The sequence below is a fragment of the Dermacentor variabilis genome, chromosome 4 (genome assembly GCF_050947875.1).
Source record: "Dermacentor variabilis isolate Ectoservices chromosome 4, ASM5094787v1, whole genome shotgun sequence".
Taxonomy (NCBI): domain Eukaryota; kingdom Metazoa; phylum Arthropoda; class Arachnida; order Ixodida; family Ixodidae; genus Dermacentor; species Dermacentor variabilis.
The window spans coordinates 83,563,953-83,583,399 of NC_134571.1; the positions used below are offsets into that span (position 1 = coordinate 83,563,953).

Sequence of the window (19,447 nt, forward strand, 5' to 3'; positions counted from 1 at the left end):
GTGTGTGTGTGTGTGTGTGTGTGTGTGTGTGTGTGTGTGTGTGTGTGTGTGTGTGTGTGTGTGTGTGTGTGTGTGTGTGTTCATAGAAGTGTAGGAAAGAAATTCATCGGCTACAGAAAAGATTGAGGAGAAAACACGTCGTTGTGTAACGTAACGTGGCTCGGCTCTTTCGTCACTTAGAAAACACACTGACGTGGCCCACGTCAGTGTGTTGCTTTTTGCGGAAACATGGTTCGCGAGAATGTTCGGCATTTCGGGCAAAAGGCTGATGCCAGAATTGTCCAACAGCCGCGAGCCAACAATAGCGAGGATCGTCAAAGTTCACTGGGAGGTCATGTAGGCGCCGTCGCTTCGTGAGCTATGATATAAACAGGAACGCCCCCTCCACACATAAACAGCATGAATATTCAAATGGCTACTCTCTCCGGGAACACTGGTTTCCATTCAGCAGCATATGGTGTTTATGTAACGCGGCATAACTCCATTTACCTACATATTGGCAGCAGTTTTGAGACTGCACAAATGCAAGGCACACGAGGAGGTAACGCAAGCTATAAATAAACGAAGCAATGGAATCAAGCTGAGGAAGGTGGCGATCATTACGTTTCACAGCGTCCTAGCGAGAAGGAAAGCCACTGCAGAGCAAAGCTGTGCTTAACACCACAGTCTCTGGTGTGTAAGCAGTTGATGTCGTAGATGATCTAGTCGTTGGTACGTGGCAATTTCAGGGATGACGGGGCAGTATGTGAGTCTTTACCGGTGACTCAGAGTCTCACTGGTTGGCTTCAAGAGCTAAGTGGAAGTTGCTTGCAGTGCTGCCAGCTCCGTGGCAACGGAAGAGATCCTGTGGCTGAGATTCGCGGAAATGTTGACGCTTTTTGATGGAATCTCCCCTGCTTTGGCAGATCAATTAGTGGTCACAGATCGAATCATCAGGGTAGATATGACGACGCTGTTCGTAGCAGCAAGAGATGTGTTCGAACATGAAGCATAAGTTAATGCTGGCACGTGGGTTTTTCGGTCGCATTTTACGCTTGGCACGGTTGTAGTAATAGACCAGGCAGAGGAATTTCAAGGAAGCAGTAAAGCCGTAGAAGGACCCAGCTGGTAGATAGGCGGAAGCAGGTCAATGGCGTCAGGAAGTTATGTGCCGGAGAGAGGAGGCTCAGTGACGCTAGCTCCAGGCATACAGATTTATGATAAACACACCGCATGAAAAATTTGTTACTGCTGTATGCGTGACTTCCAAATGTGACGTTTCATAGGCATAGGAATGATGGGCTGTGGGTGGATTTGCGTAAACTTCGTACTTCTGGCTTCGTGTGACCCTGCAGGTTCTTACAATATAACCTTCCGGAAGTTTGTCTAACCGAAAATTTGCGGCTTGCCAACAACTGTAAGTCCCACGTAACTCGAGCCAAACATTAAAAATATGCAAGTGCCACGTAGCTGGACCGAACTTAGGGAAAGTTGTTTGCCGTCGCCTGGAGATACTCAGATTATTTTTTGCATTCCGCCTAACTAGATAATCAGTTTCAATTAGTTAACAAGCTTCCTAATAATTAATAAGTCTACGAAACGTGTCAACCAGAAAATTGTAAAGCAACATGAACAACTCACGATACAGCTCCGTGTTTTTCAATGCCTGCTACATAAAAATGTTCTTGCTTGTGTTCGCGGCCTTCTTCCGCGCTCGCAAAGTTCCTCGAGCTGCCCGTCGCGCGAGGCACTATATATATATATATATATATATATATATATATATATATATATATATATATATATATATATATATATATATATATATATATATATATATATATATATATATATATATATATATATATATATATATATATGGGCATTAAGAAAGCGGCAATGTGCCTCATCGACAAATTGATGACTACCCATGATTCCTGTGGTGGCTGCACTATTGCAGTACCAATCTTACTTTTTAATATAAGCCGAAAATTCTACGAATCGAAGCAGTCGATTACTTCATTGACTCAGCAATACACGCAGCTTAAGATGACTATTCGAATATCGTAAACAATTCAGCTAGACAGAGAAACTGCCTGAAAAAAATACGTACGCGCTTATTTTAATGCGAAGCATATTTTGCCTCATACTAGGCCCTTCGCGGTCGTTAGGTTCCTGTCAGGTTTCCTCTCTCGTCTCTTCAATAAAATGAAATTACGTGTCTGATGGTATTTCGTTCAAAATGTCCCCCAGCACTTAGTCCGATAGTCTACCTATAAGACCCCAAACGCTTCCACACTTCTCTCTTTCCAACTAGCGCTTTGAATGATTGGCACTTACGTCACGTCACACAGTAACAGCCAATTAAGAAAAGCGCGAGCGCCTGCGCAAGTTTGCATTAGGCCACAGAGGTAACAATAGAATGCGCGAATAACTGCCAAATTTACCGCTGTCCTTCACTGGCGCCTTGTGCCTCGCATAGCAACAAGTTTTCTACAAAAGCGGGAGTGCGCCAGTTTCCGCCATCTTTCGTTCTCGGCAGCCAGAGCTTCGGGACGCTGTGCGACACTGCACCGCCCCGGGATTGGCACAAGTCGCAACAGAACACAATGTAACGTTTCTTCGCAGGAGCACAACAAATCAGTCGTTAAACCGTCGCCGTCACAGTGCCGTTGTCCTGCTAGCTGTCATCACACACAAGCTCGCGTCACAGACGCTCTCACACAATCGCCCGCCTTACGTGGCCACCTTGCGGTGTCTGATAACACTTACCGAAAGCCCAAGGGATGCGATAGCCTGCTACGTAAAAAACGCTTTCCGATATGATTCTCACAGTGCGCGAGATGCGCATATTTTTTCATTAGTTCATCATAATTCTCTTTCACAATTTTCTTTCAATTTTTCTGTTTGTTCGCTGTCTCCTTCGCTCAGCACGGAAAATTTTAATGCAGACAAAAAAAAATGTGGCCATGAGTAAAGCACATAACTCTGGTTCCTGGTACCTACAGAACTATCTCCAAAAACGCCACGGCACAATTAGCGCTGGCTACGTTAAACATTGCTGACACGTCTTTCGCATGACATAAAGATGAAGCAGGGCTGACATGCAGAGATAAGTCTTATTTACATTGACAGACAAGTAAAAAAAAAAAAGAAGATGGCCGCTTCTTCGAATACGATGGACTACGAGCAAAACTTCGTCACAACCTGTTGTAATGCCCTCGATTGTAATACGCATGTGCGTAAATTTGACCATTCATTGTTCGGTAGCACTTACCACGGACTCTTGTTATGCACTATCAAATATCAATCAGCGGCACTGTTTTCTTCAATACAAAACCACCGTACGAAGCACCTTATGGCGAACCCAGCGCCACTGACAGAGGATGACTTCATTTCCCTTTTTGCTTACCTTCAAACGCAAATTACTACACCGATGTTTGTAAGATTGTCACGTGTTAGTGACGGTGAAGAAAGCAAAACGGTACACTTGACAATTTTGGCCACGAATCTTGACACGTGTACAAACAAGTAAACGTGTAAAGATTCGTGGCCCGAACAAAGCCTGCACGATGCCCCGTTCTGGTATATATGTGACACAAAACCTCTACTACACCTGTTTTGACGCGACGTGACTCAAATTACAGCTCTGTTGAAGCTTTATTCATATTTGCCGCAAGTACAGTGATGTTTTAGTATATTCCGTAATATCACAGTTCACATAATGTAGCAAATACTGCGGCGACATCTCGACTTCATGTATGACGTGACACCTACTGAGTGTTACATAAATCACTACTAATTGCGCGTCGATCAAAGCCCGAATGAGACCACGCGCACTCAAGTACTCGTATAATATGCATCCGCTGAAGCCTTGCAAAGAGTGCAACACCAGGACGAGAAGATGAAACCCTAAAAGGCGCCCGTTTTCCGAGTACTGTACATCAGCAACAAATGTGGATAAGTCCAACAGCAAACAACATCTCAATAGACTGTTAAACAAATGTACACCCTTTGGGGTGTACATTTGCCACACAACAATAACCGTCATCTGTCTTGCTTGCGTTTCCTTTCTCGAAAACGCTGCGCTCGCAACTTGCCTGTCGAGAATGCTCTGTCATGCTGATCACGCGCATGCGGTTCGTGACTTGGAAATAGCTGACTCGCAGCGTTAAAGAAAGGAAATGCGAACAAGAGAGATCACGATTATTGTTGTGTGGCAAGATACGACCAAAAGGGCGTAATTTGGCTTAAGAGTGTACTGACAATACAGAACTTCGTAACGATGCTTGGTAATCTATTTTGCTTTGTGTGCCGTAACTGCAAAAATGTGCGTTTATGTATTCAGGGAATGTACAGCAAGTGGTTCGAAATGTGGTAACGTTGCTTACAAATTGGCCGAGCAACGTAGCCCAGCGTCAAGTTTGTGTACAAGGGGGGGGATAGGGGAGCACAACCGGCGTCGCTGTAGAAGCAGAACTTGATGTTATTAAGCACGGACAGCCTCGATACGAAAGGTAGCACTCAACGACGACACACCACGTGTTTGACCGCGAACCGCACTGGATGTGTGGACGTCAGCTCCTAGAAAAGTTCCTGCTGGACGCAATCTGTACGGCGCGCGGTTCCGTGATCCCTGCTGGAGTGCACGCGCTTTGGAGTGAATACTGACTGGTAGTGACCTCTGGTGCATGCCACAGACGTTCTTCTCTGTTCTACGGTGAGAACTCGCGATAGTCCGCGGAAACAGGAGCGCAAATAGGCGTTTCAAGGTAGGGGCCACGGCATGCCGCTGAAGTCCACCAGTCCGCCAAGTCCGGCGTCCGCTTCCAGCAGGCTCATGATGACAGCCATGGCAGCCTCGTCGTTTCCTTCGCTATTGCCCTGAGTGCCGGCGCTCAGGATGTCCCGACTTACGAAGCTGTTCACCAAGTCCAGCTCTGGAAGGCAGAATCAAAACGTACATGATAAGCAAGAAGTTTTGCTGTGTGGAATATTCATGCATGTCCATAATCTTAATTGTATATGATCAATTGTCCAAGAAAGACACACACTTGTTTCACGTACACATTTAAACTGAAATTTTTACATGCTATTTGAATCGCTCGGGACCCTTTAACAACATTGTTTGGTGCCGTAAAGCGTCCAAGTTTATATGTATCATTTAAGCAAGTCCACAATCAACCTAAAAGAATGTTTCCTGTGTAGAATACACAAAACAAACTCTCACCATAAGGATCGTGAGACTGTGGCAGCATTGGACGTCGCATGACGATGCTTATTTCGACTTATTCAGTCATTATCGTATCTCTGCTTACCGCCTAATTATTATCTGTACGTGACCATGTTCCTAGACAATATAAATCCGGTGTAAGAAGGTCGGCACTTAGAAGCACTTATTGATCCCTAAGCTTCTCAAAGCTTGCGTCGCAAACCTGAGTTATTATATATATATATATATATATATATATATATATATATATTCTCACAAAATTTAACGAGTAGGCACCGGGCGCGGACGAGCTTGGACCGGTTGCGCTGCGAATGTAATCGCATGTGCCGGTCAGGTCGGGCGCAGAAGGCACAGCAGCCAGCTGCACTGGGTGATTATGCTCCGTCGTTTTTTCGGTCTCGTGTAGCCAAAACACCTCGTAAAACCAAGTCTGAGCAACATGTTGCATTTTTTTTTTTGTGCAGGAAATGTTATGCAATTGTCCCAAACCAGTCACACTAATGCCCCACTCTGCCTGCTGAAATTCCTGCTGCACATGCGCCAGCAAACCCTCTGCAGCGTTTGTAAAGCGATATTATGAAGAGAAACGCCAGGTCAACACGACTAAAGCTGGTGAGGCCGTTCAGCTGCCATGGTTTTCACCGCGACCTCACCAACTGGAACACCACAGATTCTGAATAAGCGCGGTGCGTATAGGAACCGGTACGTGCAGTCGCGTACAATATGAGCTGCAGCACAGTGCCCATGTTCAAACAAATACCAATACCGCACGGCGGCGCCGACATACGAATAACTGGAGGACTAAACACCCTTACAACTACTGGTATTTATTACACCAAGTTTTCGTACGTAGGCGCCGTCGTTCAGTCTTGAGGCTCTTTTCAGCAAGTGCACCGTATTGCAGCTCATATAGCACGCGACTGTACATTTCCGACACTACTGTGATAACTATTGTGCTATCGTTGTAACATAAATGAAGGAGCCGTTAATTCGCAAGCGCGTCGTGTTCCAACAAAAACTGTGTGCATTCGCCGAAAGCGAACACGCGAAATTGAAGTCCCCGCTTTGACGCACTCTCAGCGGCTCAGTCCTTTTTTCTTTTTGAATGGGGTTTCTTTCCTCGCGCTCCCTATCTCAAGCTGCGGCTAGTATACGCGACTATGCATTGACGGCGAACGCCATCGCAGTGGTGTATTGTACTCGCTGTCCTCATATACACGTGCACCGGCCTCCGCCGCTGCATGAAAGAGTTTGGGGACCAAAGATGCCACGAATATTTTTCTTCTTTCTTTTTTTCGCTGCCTCAGAATTCCGGTGGAAATCAAGAATGCACGCCTACTTGCGCATGTTTGACCAATACAATTTATTACGCCAATACCAGGCCGCGGAGCTGCACTTGAATATATTTCAATTTCTTGCTGATGCCGTGGCCTCCAAACTTTTGTTCGCGACTGTGTATTTTACGTGCGTTTAAGTGGTCGTTCTTTCTCGCATCATTGCATCTATCATAACTATGTACCAACAAGCGCAAGCCTCGGCACTAACAATTATCCGTTTGGCGACAATATCGAAAGCGTTGTAGGGACTCTAGGGACTGTTTTTTCAGATAGAGAGCTGTGATGTTCGACGCTGGGATCGAAAAGTTGGGGATGTATTCTGCGACAATAACCTTCGGCGATACTATCGCCTTGGCCACGCCTTCCTCATCGGCGCTAGCTGATTGGCTGTTTTAGCAAAACCGGAAATAACTAGCGCCATTTCGTAGATCCGGTCTACGTCAATCTTACGTCACGGTGTCGTTGGGTGTTCCCATGGAGGAAGGAAAGCACAGCAGAGGCCCGGCCAGCACAGTCGTATTGGAGAGAGTGCGGCGGAAGTCACGTGTTGTTTTTCGCAAAGGACTTCTGGGATTGGTACCCCAAACGTCAACGTTGCCGTAGCAACCACGCTCCTGAAGCTCTTGCTGCTGCTCTAGGCCTCTAAAGGGGAGGTAGGTTTTTTCGGCCCGTGTCTTTCTCGCAGCATATTCTGTTCGCGAGACAACCTGACCTTAGAGCGTGGTGTGTAAGCTTTAAAGTTGCGTTTTGGTTCTGTGAGTGTGAGTCGTCAGTCGGCTACACACTCAAGCAATCATGGCATGGGTCTTCATCGTCGTCTTCAACGTGTCACAGAAAAGCACAGGACCGCGTCTGCTTCATTAAACCGTTGCAAAAGTTTCGTAGGTTCTGTTGTGCCGCCCGTCGGCAGCATGCACTACCGGCAGCACGTAGCAATGCAAGTTCAAAGCTCCCGCCTATCTGCTCCGGCGAGCTGATTGGAGGCGCAACGGGTGATGGCACACCAACATGGCTGCATTCCCGGCTTCAAAAACGTGACGCCAATGCCTCTCCTGTGTTGTTTCTTTCCTCCGTGAGTGTTCCCGACATATATTGATTAAACGAACACGTCTTTTTAAGTTCGGTAGGTGCTGAAGTGTAGTAGAGACAAGCGAGATGGTAGTTTATAGTACTTTTTTTTTTCATGGCGGCTTACAGGTGGTGTTTCACGGCGATGTTTGTCGAGTGTTTATGGCCTAGTTCATTGTGCTGCCTTGTGTAAGTGACAAGTTTCGGTGACAGTGTCTTGTTCGCAGCTGACAGCGACACCACGAAAACGCGTTGCTCGAGTGGTTCCTCGCACGCCGGCTGGAACGACATGCCCGCCCCAAAGCTGCGACCCCTTCGCCATGACGGGAGAAGCTTTTCGGCGGCACTTCCGGTGTCGCTTTATAAGGTCATCAAAAATTTGTTTCGCAAGCACGTGGATTCTAGCACAATTTATTGACAAAATAAAACATTTCACACTTTCCTTTTAAGTTATTTTACCTAAAGCGTCCGTAGTTAACTCTAGTCTGCGCGCAGAAGCCGCAGTGCGGCCGATGCACCTGAAAACAACACACCCGAGCAGTTCTGCACTGCTACGGTGCGCCCTCTCCTGTGTTGTGAAGCGTTCGAAAGCGCGTGTTGGCAGTGCATGCTGACGTCACGGGTGAGCAGTCGCTTGCATTATTCAATCTGCCTATCGCCGAAAGTGGTCGTCGCAGAATACGTCCCTTGGTGTTAGACTCATGCTGTGCTCAGGAAGAGATGGAATTACGAAGAGGAATGTATTTGCGTCTTCACCGGTGTTCGCTTTCTGCTGTTTTGCATTTCTGATGCTGTGTTACGGCTCCACATCCGAGAAACTAAATTTATCTGTAGTCTGTCATAAAACAAACCTGATTTGGTTAGCTTATGTCCTACACGTTAAGGACACTTAAAAGGAACATTTAGTAGTGCGATCTACTAACAGGCCTCCGCCTAACAGGCCTCCGCCACTCCCAAGAAAATGGTGCCTAATTACATCACAGTCTACCGGCTAATGTAATGCGTGATTACATTTAATTTCATTCTGCCGATCTGCTGCGCAGAAACCCAGGCAAATGAAAAGTATATCATGAATGATTTCGAAACAGAGGTACCTGTTATTTCCGGCTGTGTTTCTTCCGTGCATGTCATGGACTCAACGGACGTTTTGCAAAAGAATAAAAACTGAAAAACAGTTGTAACCACCCTCCTCACCCATTCCAACGAGCTCGCTCCAAACACAAGTTTTGATCACAAGCTGAGGAAACCCAAACTGAGCCAGATCTTTTCACAAACCTGTAAATTATCCGGGCTTTCCTTGGAAATTAAATTATAGCTTGACATGCCTTCGAGAGTTGTTGAAATGAAGTGCCATTACGCATAGCATTCATAAACTTTTCATGCAGTTTAACTACACTTGAATAAAATTGTCATGTGCGACTCCGAAATATTATCCAGTTGTACGCACTCTATGTATTTCGAGGTTTAAAGGGCGTCGTGTTCTTTGTCAACACGTGGTCAAGACATTTCTGATGGCATTGAAGGGCCAGAAAATTTATTTAAATGTTTTTTTTCTTTCTTTTTTAATGGATGCAGATAGGCAACCATATGGCTTGGCTAACGCACCATGACACCAAAGTAACTGGCTGCACAGGGTGAGCTTACACGCGGTTACCGGAAGTAAATAATGCTACACACCGACACAAATACTGCCTATGGGCTAAAGAAATACGTCGAGGGTTTCAAAGGCACCTAGGACGTCGTGTGCTATAGCACAATCTGTTATGCTGCGTATCGGCGTCCACCGCAAACATATGCACCCACGGGCTGCTGCACGCACAATGGTTACAATAAGCGCTTGTAAACGACAGCTGTGGTTATAAACAGCAGGGGCTACGCAGGGTTCATTAAGATAGCCTATGTGAAAGGCACCTAGGAGGTCAAGTGCCATTCTCTGCGTGGCATGTCGCCACTGACTGCGCCTCAAATAACGCCTTCGCTGCCCTCTGCAACACGGCGCTGACCGATGTGTCGGTCGTCGACGGAAGGATGTTAGAAGGATGTCTGCAGCTTCAACATCACTCGCAAGGCAATGGCTTTTGGATCCGCCGACTCGGGATCCGCTAGCGAATATACACTTACCAGACTCCGCCGTGGGCTGACTAGCTGGCGAGGCGGACCTGAACGCAACAGCCTGACCAGCCTGAGGCGGTGGTTCGGGCGAGTCGGTCTGCATCTCGTCGTTGCGGTCACCGGGCCCAGCGAGGCTTGTGCTGGGCGATGGGCTGCCGAAGGCTTTCCTCGCCTTCTGCGATCAGACATCGAGTGCCCTCCTTGTATAACTATATGGCGTCTCAAAAAAACTAACCTCGCCTTAGCTTAAAATCAGAAAAAATTCACCATGCAGGCGACCGCAATATTCGAAACGAAAGTGGAGTAGAAATAAGTGAGGAAAAAGCGCTTTTCTGTTCTTTTTATTCCTAGAAAAAAAAATCTCCTGAATTTGAAATTGTTTTCTCTCAAGCCCGGTCTTGCAAAACAACTTGCTTTGTTCAGCTGAATCACTCGCACAGACCCGATTTTATGGCAAAGCGCTCAAGTCGACTTCGAAGGCCACTTCGTAGGAAAGTCACATCAGGGTGGCTTTCCACTGCATCTGTAGACGGGCCTTTGTTATCGACGTGTGCGCGGCATTGTATTGGCCATACGCTCGTACAAAGCCGAGCCTTTGCGGTAGAATGGCACTCTCTTCCGGTTGTGGAGAGAGGCTGGATGGATGGATGGATGGATGGATGGATGGATGGATGGATGGATGGATGGATGGATGGATGGATGGATGGATGGATGGATGGATGGATGGATGGATGGATGTTATAAGCGTCCCCTATGGAACGGGGCGGTCGGTTGCGCCACCAAGCTCTAGCTATTATACTGCCTAATGTGCTACCTAGGTTAAACAATGAAAAAAGAAAAAAAAGGCCCCCTGGACACAGTGCGCCATCTAGCGGTGCCGCCGCAAGGTCTACGTGTGGCTCGTGAATGAATTTGCAGTATGTGCAAACAACATTATCTGAATAAGTATGACGCCGGTTCGATTTCACCCAGCACTGGAGAAATATTTTTTTTTAATTGAAGAGCTGCCTACACGCAGTCACCCAAGCTGGCGTGAAATTGTTTCATTTAAGAGCGACACATAACCAGTGGCACATACCCAGCGAGCCAGGTTGGCGTCAAAGAGGTTCATTGGAGAGCATCAGTGACCTAAGTTGGTCCGACGGTTGGTTTCGAACCAGGTTACCTCAGCACAACTGCCCGGTGCTCCAACCATTAGACCATGGACTACCCAGTGACCCAAGGTGGAGTAAAAGATGTTAGATACGGATATGATTAGATAGATAGATAGATAGATAGATAGATAGATAGATAGATAGATAGATAGATAGATAGATAGATAGATAGATAGATAGATAGATAGATAGATAGATAGATAGATAGATAGATAGACAGACAGACAGACAGACAGACAGACAGACAGACAGACAGACAGACAGACAGACAGACAGACAGACAGATAGATAGATAGATAGATAGATAGATAGATAGATAGATAGATAGATAGATAGATAGATAGATAGATAGATAGATAGATAGATAGATAGATAGATAGATAGATAGATAGATAGTGAAGTAGTTACATTAATGCTAATCACATTAAAAGCCCAATTTACAATCCTGCTTTCCTGTCATGTTTAGCAGACCATATAAAAGCTCTTCCAGTCAACCTCTCCGTCTTTCTGAAGTAAATATTTCCTGCCTGTGCTTTTTTTTCCTTATTTTCTTTCTGGAGGAGATGAGGAAAATGGAATTAGAAGAATTCTACATTTTTCTGATGAAAGTCTTCCATCTGCATTTTTTTAATGTGACGTGTTAGAACTATTCGTAGGATTATTAGCTGTTTAATTTGGGACTGTTCGACGTAACAAACACAGTAAGTCGAAGTAACAGTTATAAACCAGTGCTGAAGTATAACTAGAATATATCGGACGGGGGATATTAAAGTTACTTATGAAGATGTAGTCAACGGGAAGAAGAGAATATTGCCGCTGTATTCATCTAGATAATGCTTAAAGTACGCTTTACAAGAAAATTATTGCCCCCTCCCCAACGCATATACACCCACGCACTCATAAGATGGAAATGTATATAGATTTGTAGGGGATTGAAAGACAAAGAAAGTTGTAAGAAGCCCTTCGCACTTGGAAACAGCACGCGAGCAATGCAATCCGGAACAATACTACGTTGAAGATACTGTTACTGCCGAGAGCTCCCGCCAGCCCCTTCTCTGCTCCAATTTTTACTCGCCCCCAAAGCACACGGCGAATACGGAGGCGAGGAGAACGAAGAGGCGGACGACCTATCTAAAACTCCGAGCTACTCGGAGCAATCTACGGCCTAAAAAAATTATGGGGCTTTACGTGCCAAAACCACTTTCTGATTATGAGGCACGCCGTAGTGGGGGACTCCGGAAATTTAGACCACCTGGGGTTCTTTAACGTGCACCTAAATCTAAGTACACGGGTGTTTTCGCATTTCGCCCCCATCGAAATGCGGCCGCCGTGGCCGGGATTCGATCCCGCGACCTCGTGCTCAGCAGCCCAAAATCTACGGCCTAACCAGAAATACCACCCTAGGAAAGGACAAGATCACGAAAAAGATCCTACGCAGCTTAGAAGAAAAATCGATCGCCGCAACACTGGACCTATTAAACAGAGTATGGAAGACCGCAGAAGTGCCTCTTGAGTAGAAGCACGCGGAGATAACGCTAATACCCAAACCAGGAAAGCAACTGCGATTGGACAGCCTCCGCCCCATCTCGCTAACGTCTTGTCTCGGCAAGCTTTTCGAGCACGTTGTCCTGAACAGACTGCACAAGCACCTCGAGGAAAAACGCATCATGACAACGACCGTGTACGGTTTTCTAGCTCATCTGTCGAAGCAAGATGCACTCCGACAGCTCAAAGAAGACATATTGAACAACATCATGCCAAATAGAGCGGGTACTGAACTGGCGCTTGACGTGAAGGGAGCTTTTGACAACGTCTCCCACGAAACAATGCTTAGAAAGCTGTCAAGGATTTCTGCTTTCTGAAAACACCGATGTGTAAAATTTGGAAAGCGGTCTTCAAAAAGCATATTCTTTGTTAAAAAATATTTCACTTAAAAGAACAGCAGCTTTTTAAGGAACCCGGCGGTAGCACGGAAAACACCCGATTTTGCAGAGTGCCCCGGAATCACACCTCGTGTCAACTTACCTCTGACGTGGGTGGTTGGTTTGTGGTCGCACTAAGGCAGTTTGCATCCAGAACTGTTGCACTCGAACTCTGGCAGGCTTCTTTAGATCTGCAATCGCGCGCTAACGGTAAGTCGCACTGCAAGTCCATGGTCACAGGACGGAAATTGTATGGTGGCAGTTTAAGTAGTCGCATCGAGTATTATGTTTCAATCAAAGTGAGCAATGTGGGAGGAAGAGGCGGAGAAAATAAAGAGAGAAGGCAGGGATGTTAACCACAAATAAGTCTAGTTGGCTACCCTATGAGGGTCGGAAAAGAGGGGATAAGAAGATAAGATAGAGAGAGGGAGGGGAAGTGGAGGAAAGCCGCGGTGAGCTCGCGCAGGCACGCGGAGGGCGTGAGCGAGTCAAACGCGTTCACATAGGCCATCCGCCCTCAAGAAAGACAAAAGCGCCTTCATAGCTTTGTGGGCCGACGAGCGATGTGGACGGTCTTCAAGTAACACCTGCACAGACAACGGCCGATCCTCCAGTCGTCGCAGTGAGAGCGATAACGTTTGTCTTTCCGACTGAAATCGATGACAATGGCACAATAAATGTTCGATGTTCTCTTCCACGCCACTCCCGTCGCATGCAGCACTTTCGGTCATTCCATGTGCAGTGTAAGATCTAACAAGAAGCCCATAGTGGAACCGAATCAACACAGCCCTTCTATGCCTTCACTTGTTTGGAGTGACACTTACGGACGCATACTCACTTCACACAGGTATGTCCGACAGCCCACTTTGTGACACGGCCGAAATGTCACTCTCTAACATTTCAACCGAATCAAGACAGCCCTTCTATGTCGTCACTTGTTTGGAGTGACACTTACGGACGCATACTCACTTCACACAGGAATGTCCGACAGCCTACTCTGTGATACGGCCGAAATGTCACTCTCTAACATTTCGGCCGTTCCGTGGCCGAAACTTAAGCAACAAGCATTTTTCGTATGTGTGTTCCTTTGATATATATATATAAAGAGTAAGTGTGGCGCTTACTTGGCCTGGTTGCAGAGAGTGTGCATGGCGACGTGGTGGCCAACTTTGCCGCCACCCACGCGACTCGCACCGTTCGAGCGAGGTGCCGCCATTGAGCTTCTGGTTGGGGTCATAACTCCTCTCGCGTGGTCCGAGGACACGGCACTGTGCATAACCACGTCCACACACTGGCCGCTGCCGGCGGCTGAGCCTCCGCACAGCAGTTCGTCCAGCTGACCGTTCGAGCTGTCCACGATAACCACCTCTTGAGACCTGTTCGGAGGGCAACCCAAGAATCATCTTCAAGGACGGCACCGGCAGCGGCACATCATCTGTTGACTACTGCAGCGTTACCTGATTTCATCAACTCTGGGCAACGTTCTTGATTGCACAGTACAGATAGCTCAGAAATGAACTAGCTGTTCTCTGGTTTGTCTCAATACGGCTTTTGCGCTCTTTGTGGTGACTGTACACCTGTGCACCGGAAGCTGCGTTAAAGCTTTTTGAAGTCGTCATACACGTGGTTTGTGGACCCAAGCCAAGCCTTATTCAAACACTTCGAATGTCCGTGCGCTTCAGATTGAAGAGAGAGAGGGAGAGAAAGGCGAAGGAAAGACAGGGAGGTTAACCAGAGATTATCTCCGGTTGGCTACCCTGCACCGCGGGGTAGCCAACCGGGGGTAGAGAGAAAAATAATAAAAAATAAGAAAACACATACACACACGCTTGAGATTGAAGTTTATCAGTTCAGCTTTAGAGTCAAGTGTATTAAAGATATGCCCGCATTGTCTGCTGACTTGAGTTGTGCCGAGCAGTGGCACTGATGTAGCTCGCTGCCTGGTGCACAAGGACCTGCAGCCGTGCATTTTTATCCACTATCATCTCCTTACCTCACTCTCCATCATCTCACACCTATCGCAACCCTTAAAGAGCGCGTTCAACTTATTACCCTAACGGCACTTGATAATCAGAGAGAGCGAGAAAGCTTAATATACACCACAGAGAGCGCACTACGAAGGGGCAGAAATCGTTGGCGAGTCACCGTATCGAGATGGAAGTATGGTGCAGCAGCTACGTTCCGTGTATTTCATCTACAGGTTGTCCCAGCTAACTTTAGCCAGAGCTTGAACATATGCAAATGCCAAGTAGCTAGACGGAACAAATTTAATGTTATTTGCCGTCGCATATAGATACTCAAACGATTTCTTTTTCATTCCGCCTAATTCGATAATTAATATTAATTAATCAATCAACTTTTCAAATATTATTATTAGATTAAACGTGTCATTACGAAAATTGTAGAGCGACATGAAAAACTCCCCGATGCAGCTTTCTGTTGCTCAATACGTGCTACATAAAAGTGTTTTTCCGAGCGCGAAAGATGAAATGCACGCAAAATTGCGCCGCGGCTGACCGCTCGAGGCACTTTGCGTGTATTCGCGGGCTGCTTTCACGCTCGGAAAAACACTTTTATGTAGCACGTATTGAGCAACAGAAAGCTGTACCGGGAGTTTTCCATGTCGCTCTGCAATTTCCTCGTTGACATTTCTTCATATAGTCACAATATTTGAGAAGTTTAGGCGGAATGAAAAAATCTTTGGTATCTCCAAGCGACGGCAAACAACATTATCCTTGTTCTGGTCAGCTACGTGGCATTTGCACATTTTAAAGCTCTGGCTAAAATTAGCTGGGACACTCTGTATAGGTAAATGCGCTGAGAACTTCAGAGTTAGCTGCCTTTCCTGACATTCAGAATTTGTTGCTGTAAAATTGGATACCTAGCTATTTCCGATAGCTCGCTCTCTCCGTAATAAGGTTACTATTTAAGCTAAGGAGGAGAAGTTAGTGCGGGGCAAATGCCAGCAGCTTTCGAGGCTATACACTTCCCTGTAGCCAGTGCAGCACACACACGTACAAACATTGACAAGACATTTGGCGTTGCCGCTTACCCGATGAGCGTATTTATAGCAACGAGACACTCGAGTTCCTTGGTCCATGGGTTCTTGAAGGCCTTCCACGTTGTTTGGAGGCAGACGAAAGAACCCTCCTTGACGCGGAACTTGTATGGTTGCGTGCACACCGCCTCATTCGTTTGTAGAACTGTGCAGAATGATGGAACAGTGCTGTCAGGACCGTCGCTATCGTTTTCCTGTGCATATCAAGCACCGCGGAAATACTAAAACAAGACGTACTTTCGTTGTTGCGTTTCAGTCTCCTAAAATGGATATTTATCTATTTATTTATTTATTTATCTCAATATACCCGAAAGGCCCTCCGTTGGAGGGTATTACATAGAGTGGACATGCAACATCCTCAAAGGTAAGGTGTAGCAGGTGACAACAATATGCAAGGTAAAAAAGAAAAGCGGAAATCATTCACACTATATATATATATATATATTGTAAGGCCAATTTGTGTTAAAGTTTCATTTTATGCAATGCAGAACAATGCAATGGTTATACAATGCAAAACCCTGAAATTTAGTAACACGAAACAGTTCTTTTTAAAGGCAAGTAAATATAAAAACCGGGAAAAGGGAGAAGAAAACAGGGAAAGCGATAAAAAAAAGGGGACGAGCACGGTTGATGAACATTCAGGGCATAAGATACGACCAAACAAGTTTCTGAAATTGATTAAAATCGAGTTCTGTTGCAATGTCAAACGGCAGCTTATTCCACTCGGTTGTAGTGCGTGGTGTGAAAGAATGAGCGTATCGGGGTGTGCGACAAAAAACACCTTTTAGGTTGAAAGGATAATCATGAAGAGGGAGCATAGCGGACGGGGTATGAAAAAAAAACTTCATGAAGGAACAGGCGGTGGTAAAGTTTATGAAAGAGTGTTAAGCGTGCTATTTTGCAACGAACAGACACATTCCCGAGTTCAGCACGCTGTTTTCACTCTGTGGCGCTAGTTGTTCGTGAATAGTCCGAAAAAATAAATCTCGTAGCACTGAAATATAAAATTATTGTTATAGTTCAGTGTCATTCAGGTATGATGTTAAATTGAAGGAAATTGTACTGCGTTTACACGATGGGACTGTAAAGTATCTCATGGGTGTTTGGATAAATAAAACAGGACATTGTTCACGCAAAGAAGGTAAGCACCATTCAGTTCATAAAAAAAGAAAATATAATCTCCCTACAATCTAGTTCACCAATGCGCTTAGAATGCTTCATTTTGTGAATGAAATGCAATATGTGCGACCTCAATATTTTATCAGTGCACCCGTGACCAAAGGGATACGGATCCAAGGCTCGCCAAAGATAAATTGATTTCTTCTTAATTAGGACGACGCACGAAATGAAACTGCGGAGTGCAGTGAAAGTTCACAATGCCTCCCCCCCCCCCCCAAGGTTTGGAGCGCAGTATTCAGTTTCAAGTGGCCTTCATAGGCGAAGAAGAGAGAGTGAAAAAAAAATTACCGACGATTACGTTACTTCCTAATGCGAAATTTGAGCGCAGCAAATAAGCTGTTTCACCTTTTCGATAGATTGAGGCAGAGAAATCGAGCAACACATGTATGCGCTATCACAGAATTTTTTATTTATTTTTCACACGTATTCCTTTAACAAAGACTCCACTAACAGTTCTTGACAGTCATGAAGGAAGCTTTGTGGTCGGAGAAATAGACTGATATATGTTCGACTTGGTACACCAATGCTTGATTCTCAAAGACGAGATCTATACAAGTGCCTCGCGAGGTTGTCACAGCCGTGGGACGTGTTACGAGCGAGAGGAACGGGATGTTCTCCCGCATAAGTGTTAGGAAATTGCTGTTTGTCTTTATGTCAAGCCGCCACCGATCTGGCTCTCTGATTGCCACCGCACAGGGCGTACGGCGGCGGCAATTTCGGCTCGGGCGGTGCACATATACAGATCCGCCGCCACCGATCTGGCTCTCTGATTGCCACCGCACAGGGGTTGCATTGGAGGAGGAGCGAAGAAAAGAATGAAGTTCGAGCCGGCGCTTTGACAACCGGAGACTCGCAGGAAGAGGGGGGAGGGGGGCGGCGTGTACACCCAGCGGCAAACGATGGGGGCAGAAGCGCGCGCAGCAAGCGGACAACACGATAAAGGGAGGAGGGAAGAGATAACAGCGACTGACTGATGCCGCTGACGCCGATAGTGAGTCAACCCCAGCTGCGGAGTTGGTTTCAGGGACAACGAATAACCGGCGCGTCGGCAACTGAAGAGCACCCTATCCGCCACACAAGAACAGGGGGGGGACCCTTTCCTCCTCTTTCTGCATGGCGGCGACGGTGTTCTATGCAGTCACGTTATCTTGACTCTCTAGCGGTGTCAGCGGCATCCAGCGGTATCAGTCGGTCGCTGCTAGCGCTGGGGGAATGAAAGGGGGGCGGAGCTGGTTACGAGGCCGACGACGACGACGACGCGAAACCCAGGAACGGACGCCAAAGAGCTGCGCTCTAAAAAATATTAATAGACGAAGGAGAAAATCACCTGTATCGCGGAATCCCTGGTCCCGACACTCTTACTCATTGGTGTATTAATAAAATGCCTGAGGTTAATAATCCTGAACAATGTCACTGTTCACAGACCATTTTCCACAGTTAATGTTAGGTTCAGTTATGTACACAGCAGCGAACAATTACTCGAGTAAAAGTAGCATAACCGAACATGAACTGGCTGCATCACCTAGTAGCTTGTGTATAGAATGCTCAGTCAGGCGCCTACATAAGTTCTTAGTAGGTCGCTCACCATATGCAACTTTCACGGGTGGCTTAAAACACTTCGGCGGCCAACTTACCCTTTTTGTGGCATTCGGACAATCGCAAGACGTCGTCCTGGCTATAGTACTCGTAGCACGCTGTGCCAAGCAGTTCTTGCGGGAGGTAACCAAGGATCAGAGTTGCCCTGCACGCAGAGAATTCAGACTTTGAACATTAGTTTCACGTCGGCTCAAAGGCACATTTGCCTCAATAAATAACGGGCAGCCGCCACCTAAATTTTTCAGTTACGTTTCTTCAGATTCTATGTAACTACCTGAAATAGGATCGTTTTAGAGAACGAGTCCACGACATCCGCGCGATTCCTCACCAGTTTAGCTTTGGTGGTGGCTGCCCTGAGCTCTTTAGTTTCACGAGCATCTAAGCGCATGAATCCGTACATTCCGTGGTTGTCAAGAAAAATGGCCAGCAGTCTAGAACGCTCATTTGGAGCTCTCTGTCTTAATTGGGCCCGGTCTGGAAAATCCATAGCGATGACACGACGGCTGCATGTCAGCGCCAGCTTTACGTACATCTATATGTCTTCTCGATTACCGGGCCGCCGAACACGGCAGGGCACTATTGCACTGGAATTAAGCCGCCAAAATGGAGATACTAAGTCAAATCAACGGCAACGCTGCGTTACCTCGCTTGAGATATATCACGGAGCTGCGACAAGGTAGCTGACGTAGTTATCAGTCGTTCTGGCCTTGAGGAATAGCGACTCAACAGGCTCGTGGGCCCAGCATGGCAAGTCGCATAACCATCTTGAACGAAGGGATGCGGCCATACGGCAACGCATAAGGGGCATA

General features: G+C 46.4%; 1 protein-coding gene across 1 annotated transcript in view; it reads right to left on the reverse strand.

The window, feature by feature from the left end:
- Nucleotides 1-3,608: 3,608 nt before the first annotated feature.
- cyc (basic helix-loop-helix ARNT-like protein cyc) overlaps nucleotides 3,609-19,447 on the reverse strand; it is a 94,513-nt gene continuing 78,674 nt past the window's right edge. The window contains exons 11-16 of the mRNA XM_075689602.1: nucleotides 18,677-18,783; nucleotides 15,858-16,008; nucleotides 13,930-14,181; nucleotides 12,909-12,996; nucleotides 9,739-9,904; nucleotides 3,609-4,919 (exon numbers count right to left, since the gene is read on the reverse strand). Of these exons, the coding sequence (XP_075545717.1) occupies nucleotides 4,747-4,919; nucleotides 9,739-9,904; nucleotides 12,909-12,996; nucleotides 13,930-14,181; nucleotides 15,858-16,008; nucleotides 18,677-18,783 (937 nt within the window). The 3' untranslated portion in view covers nucleotides 3,609-4,746. The remainder of the gene's footprint in view (nucleotides 4,920-9,738; nucleotides 9,905-12,908; nucleotides 12,997-13,929; nucleotides 14,182-15,857; nucleotides 16,009-18,676; nucleotides 18,784-19,447) is intronic.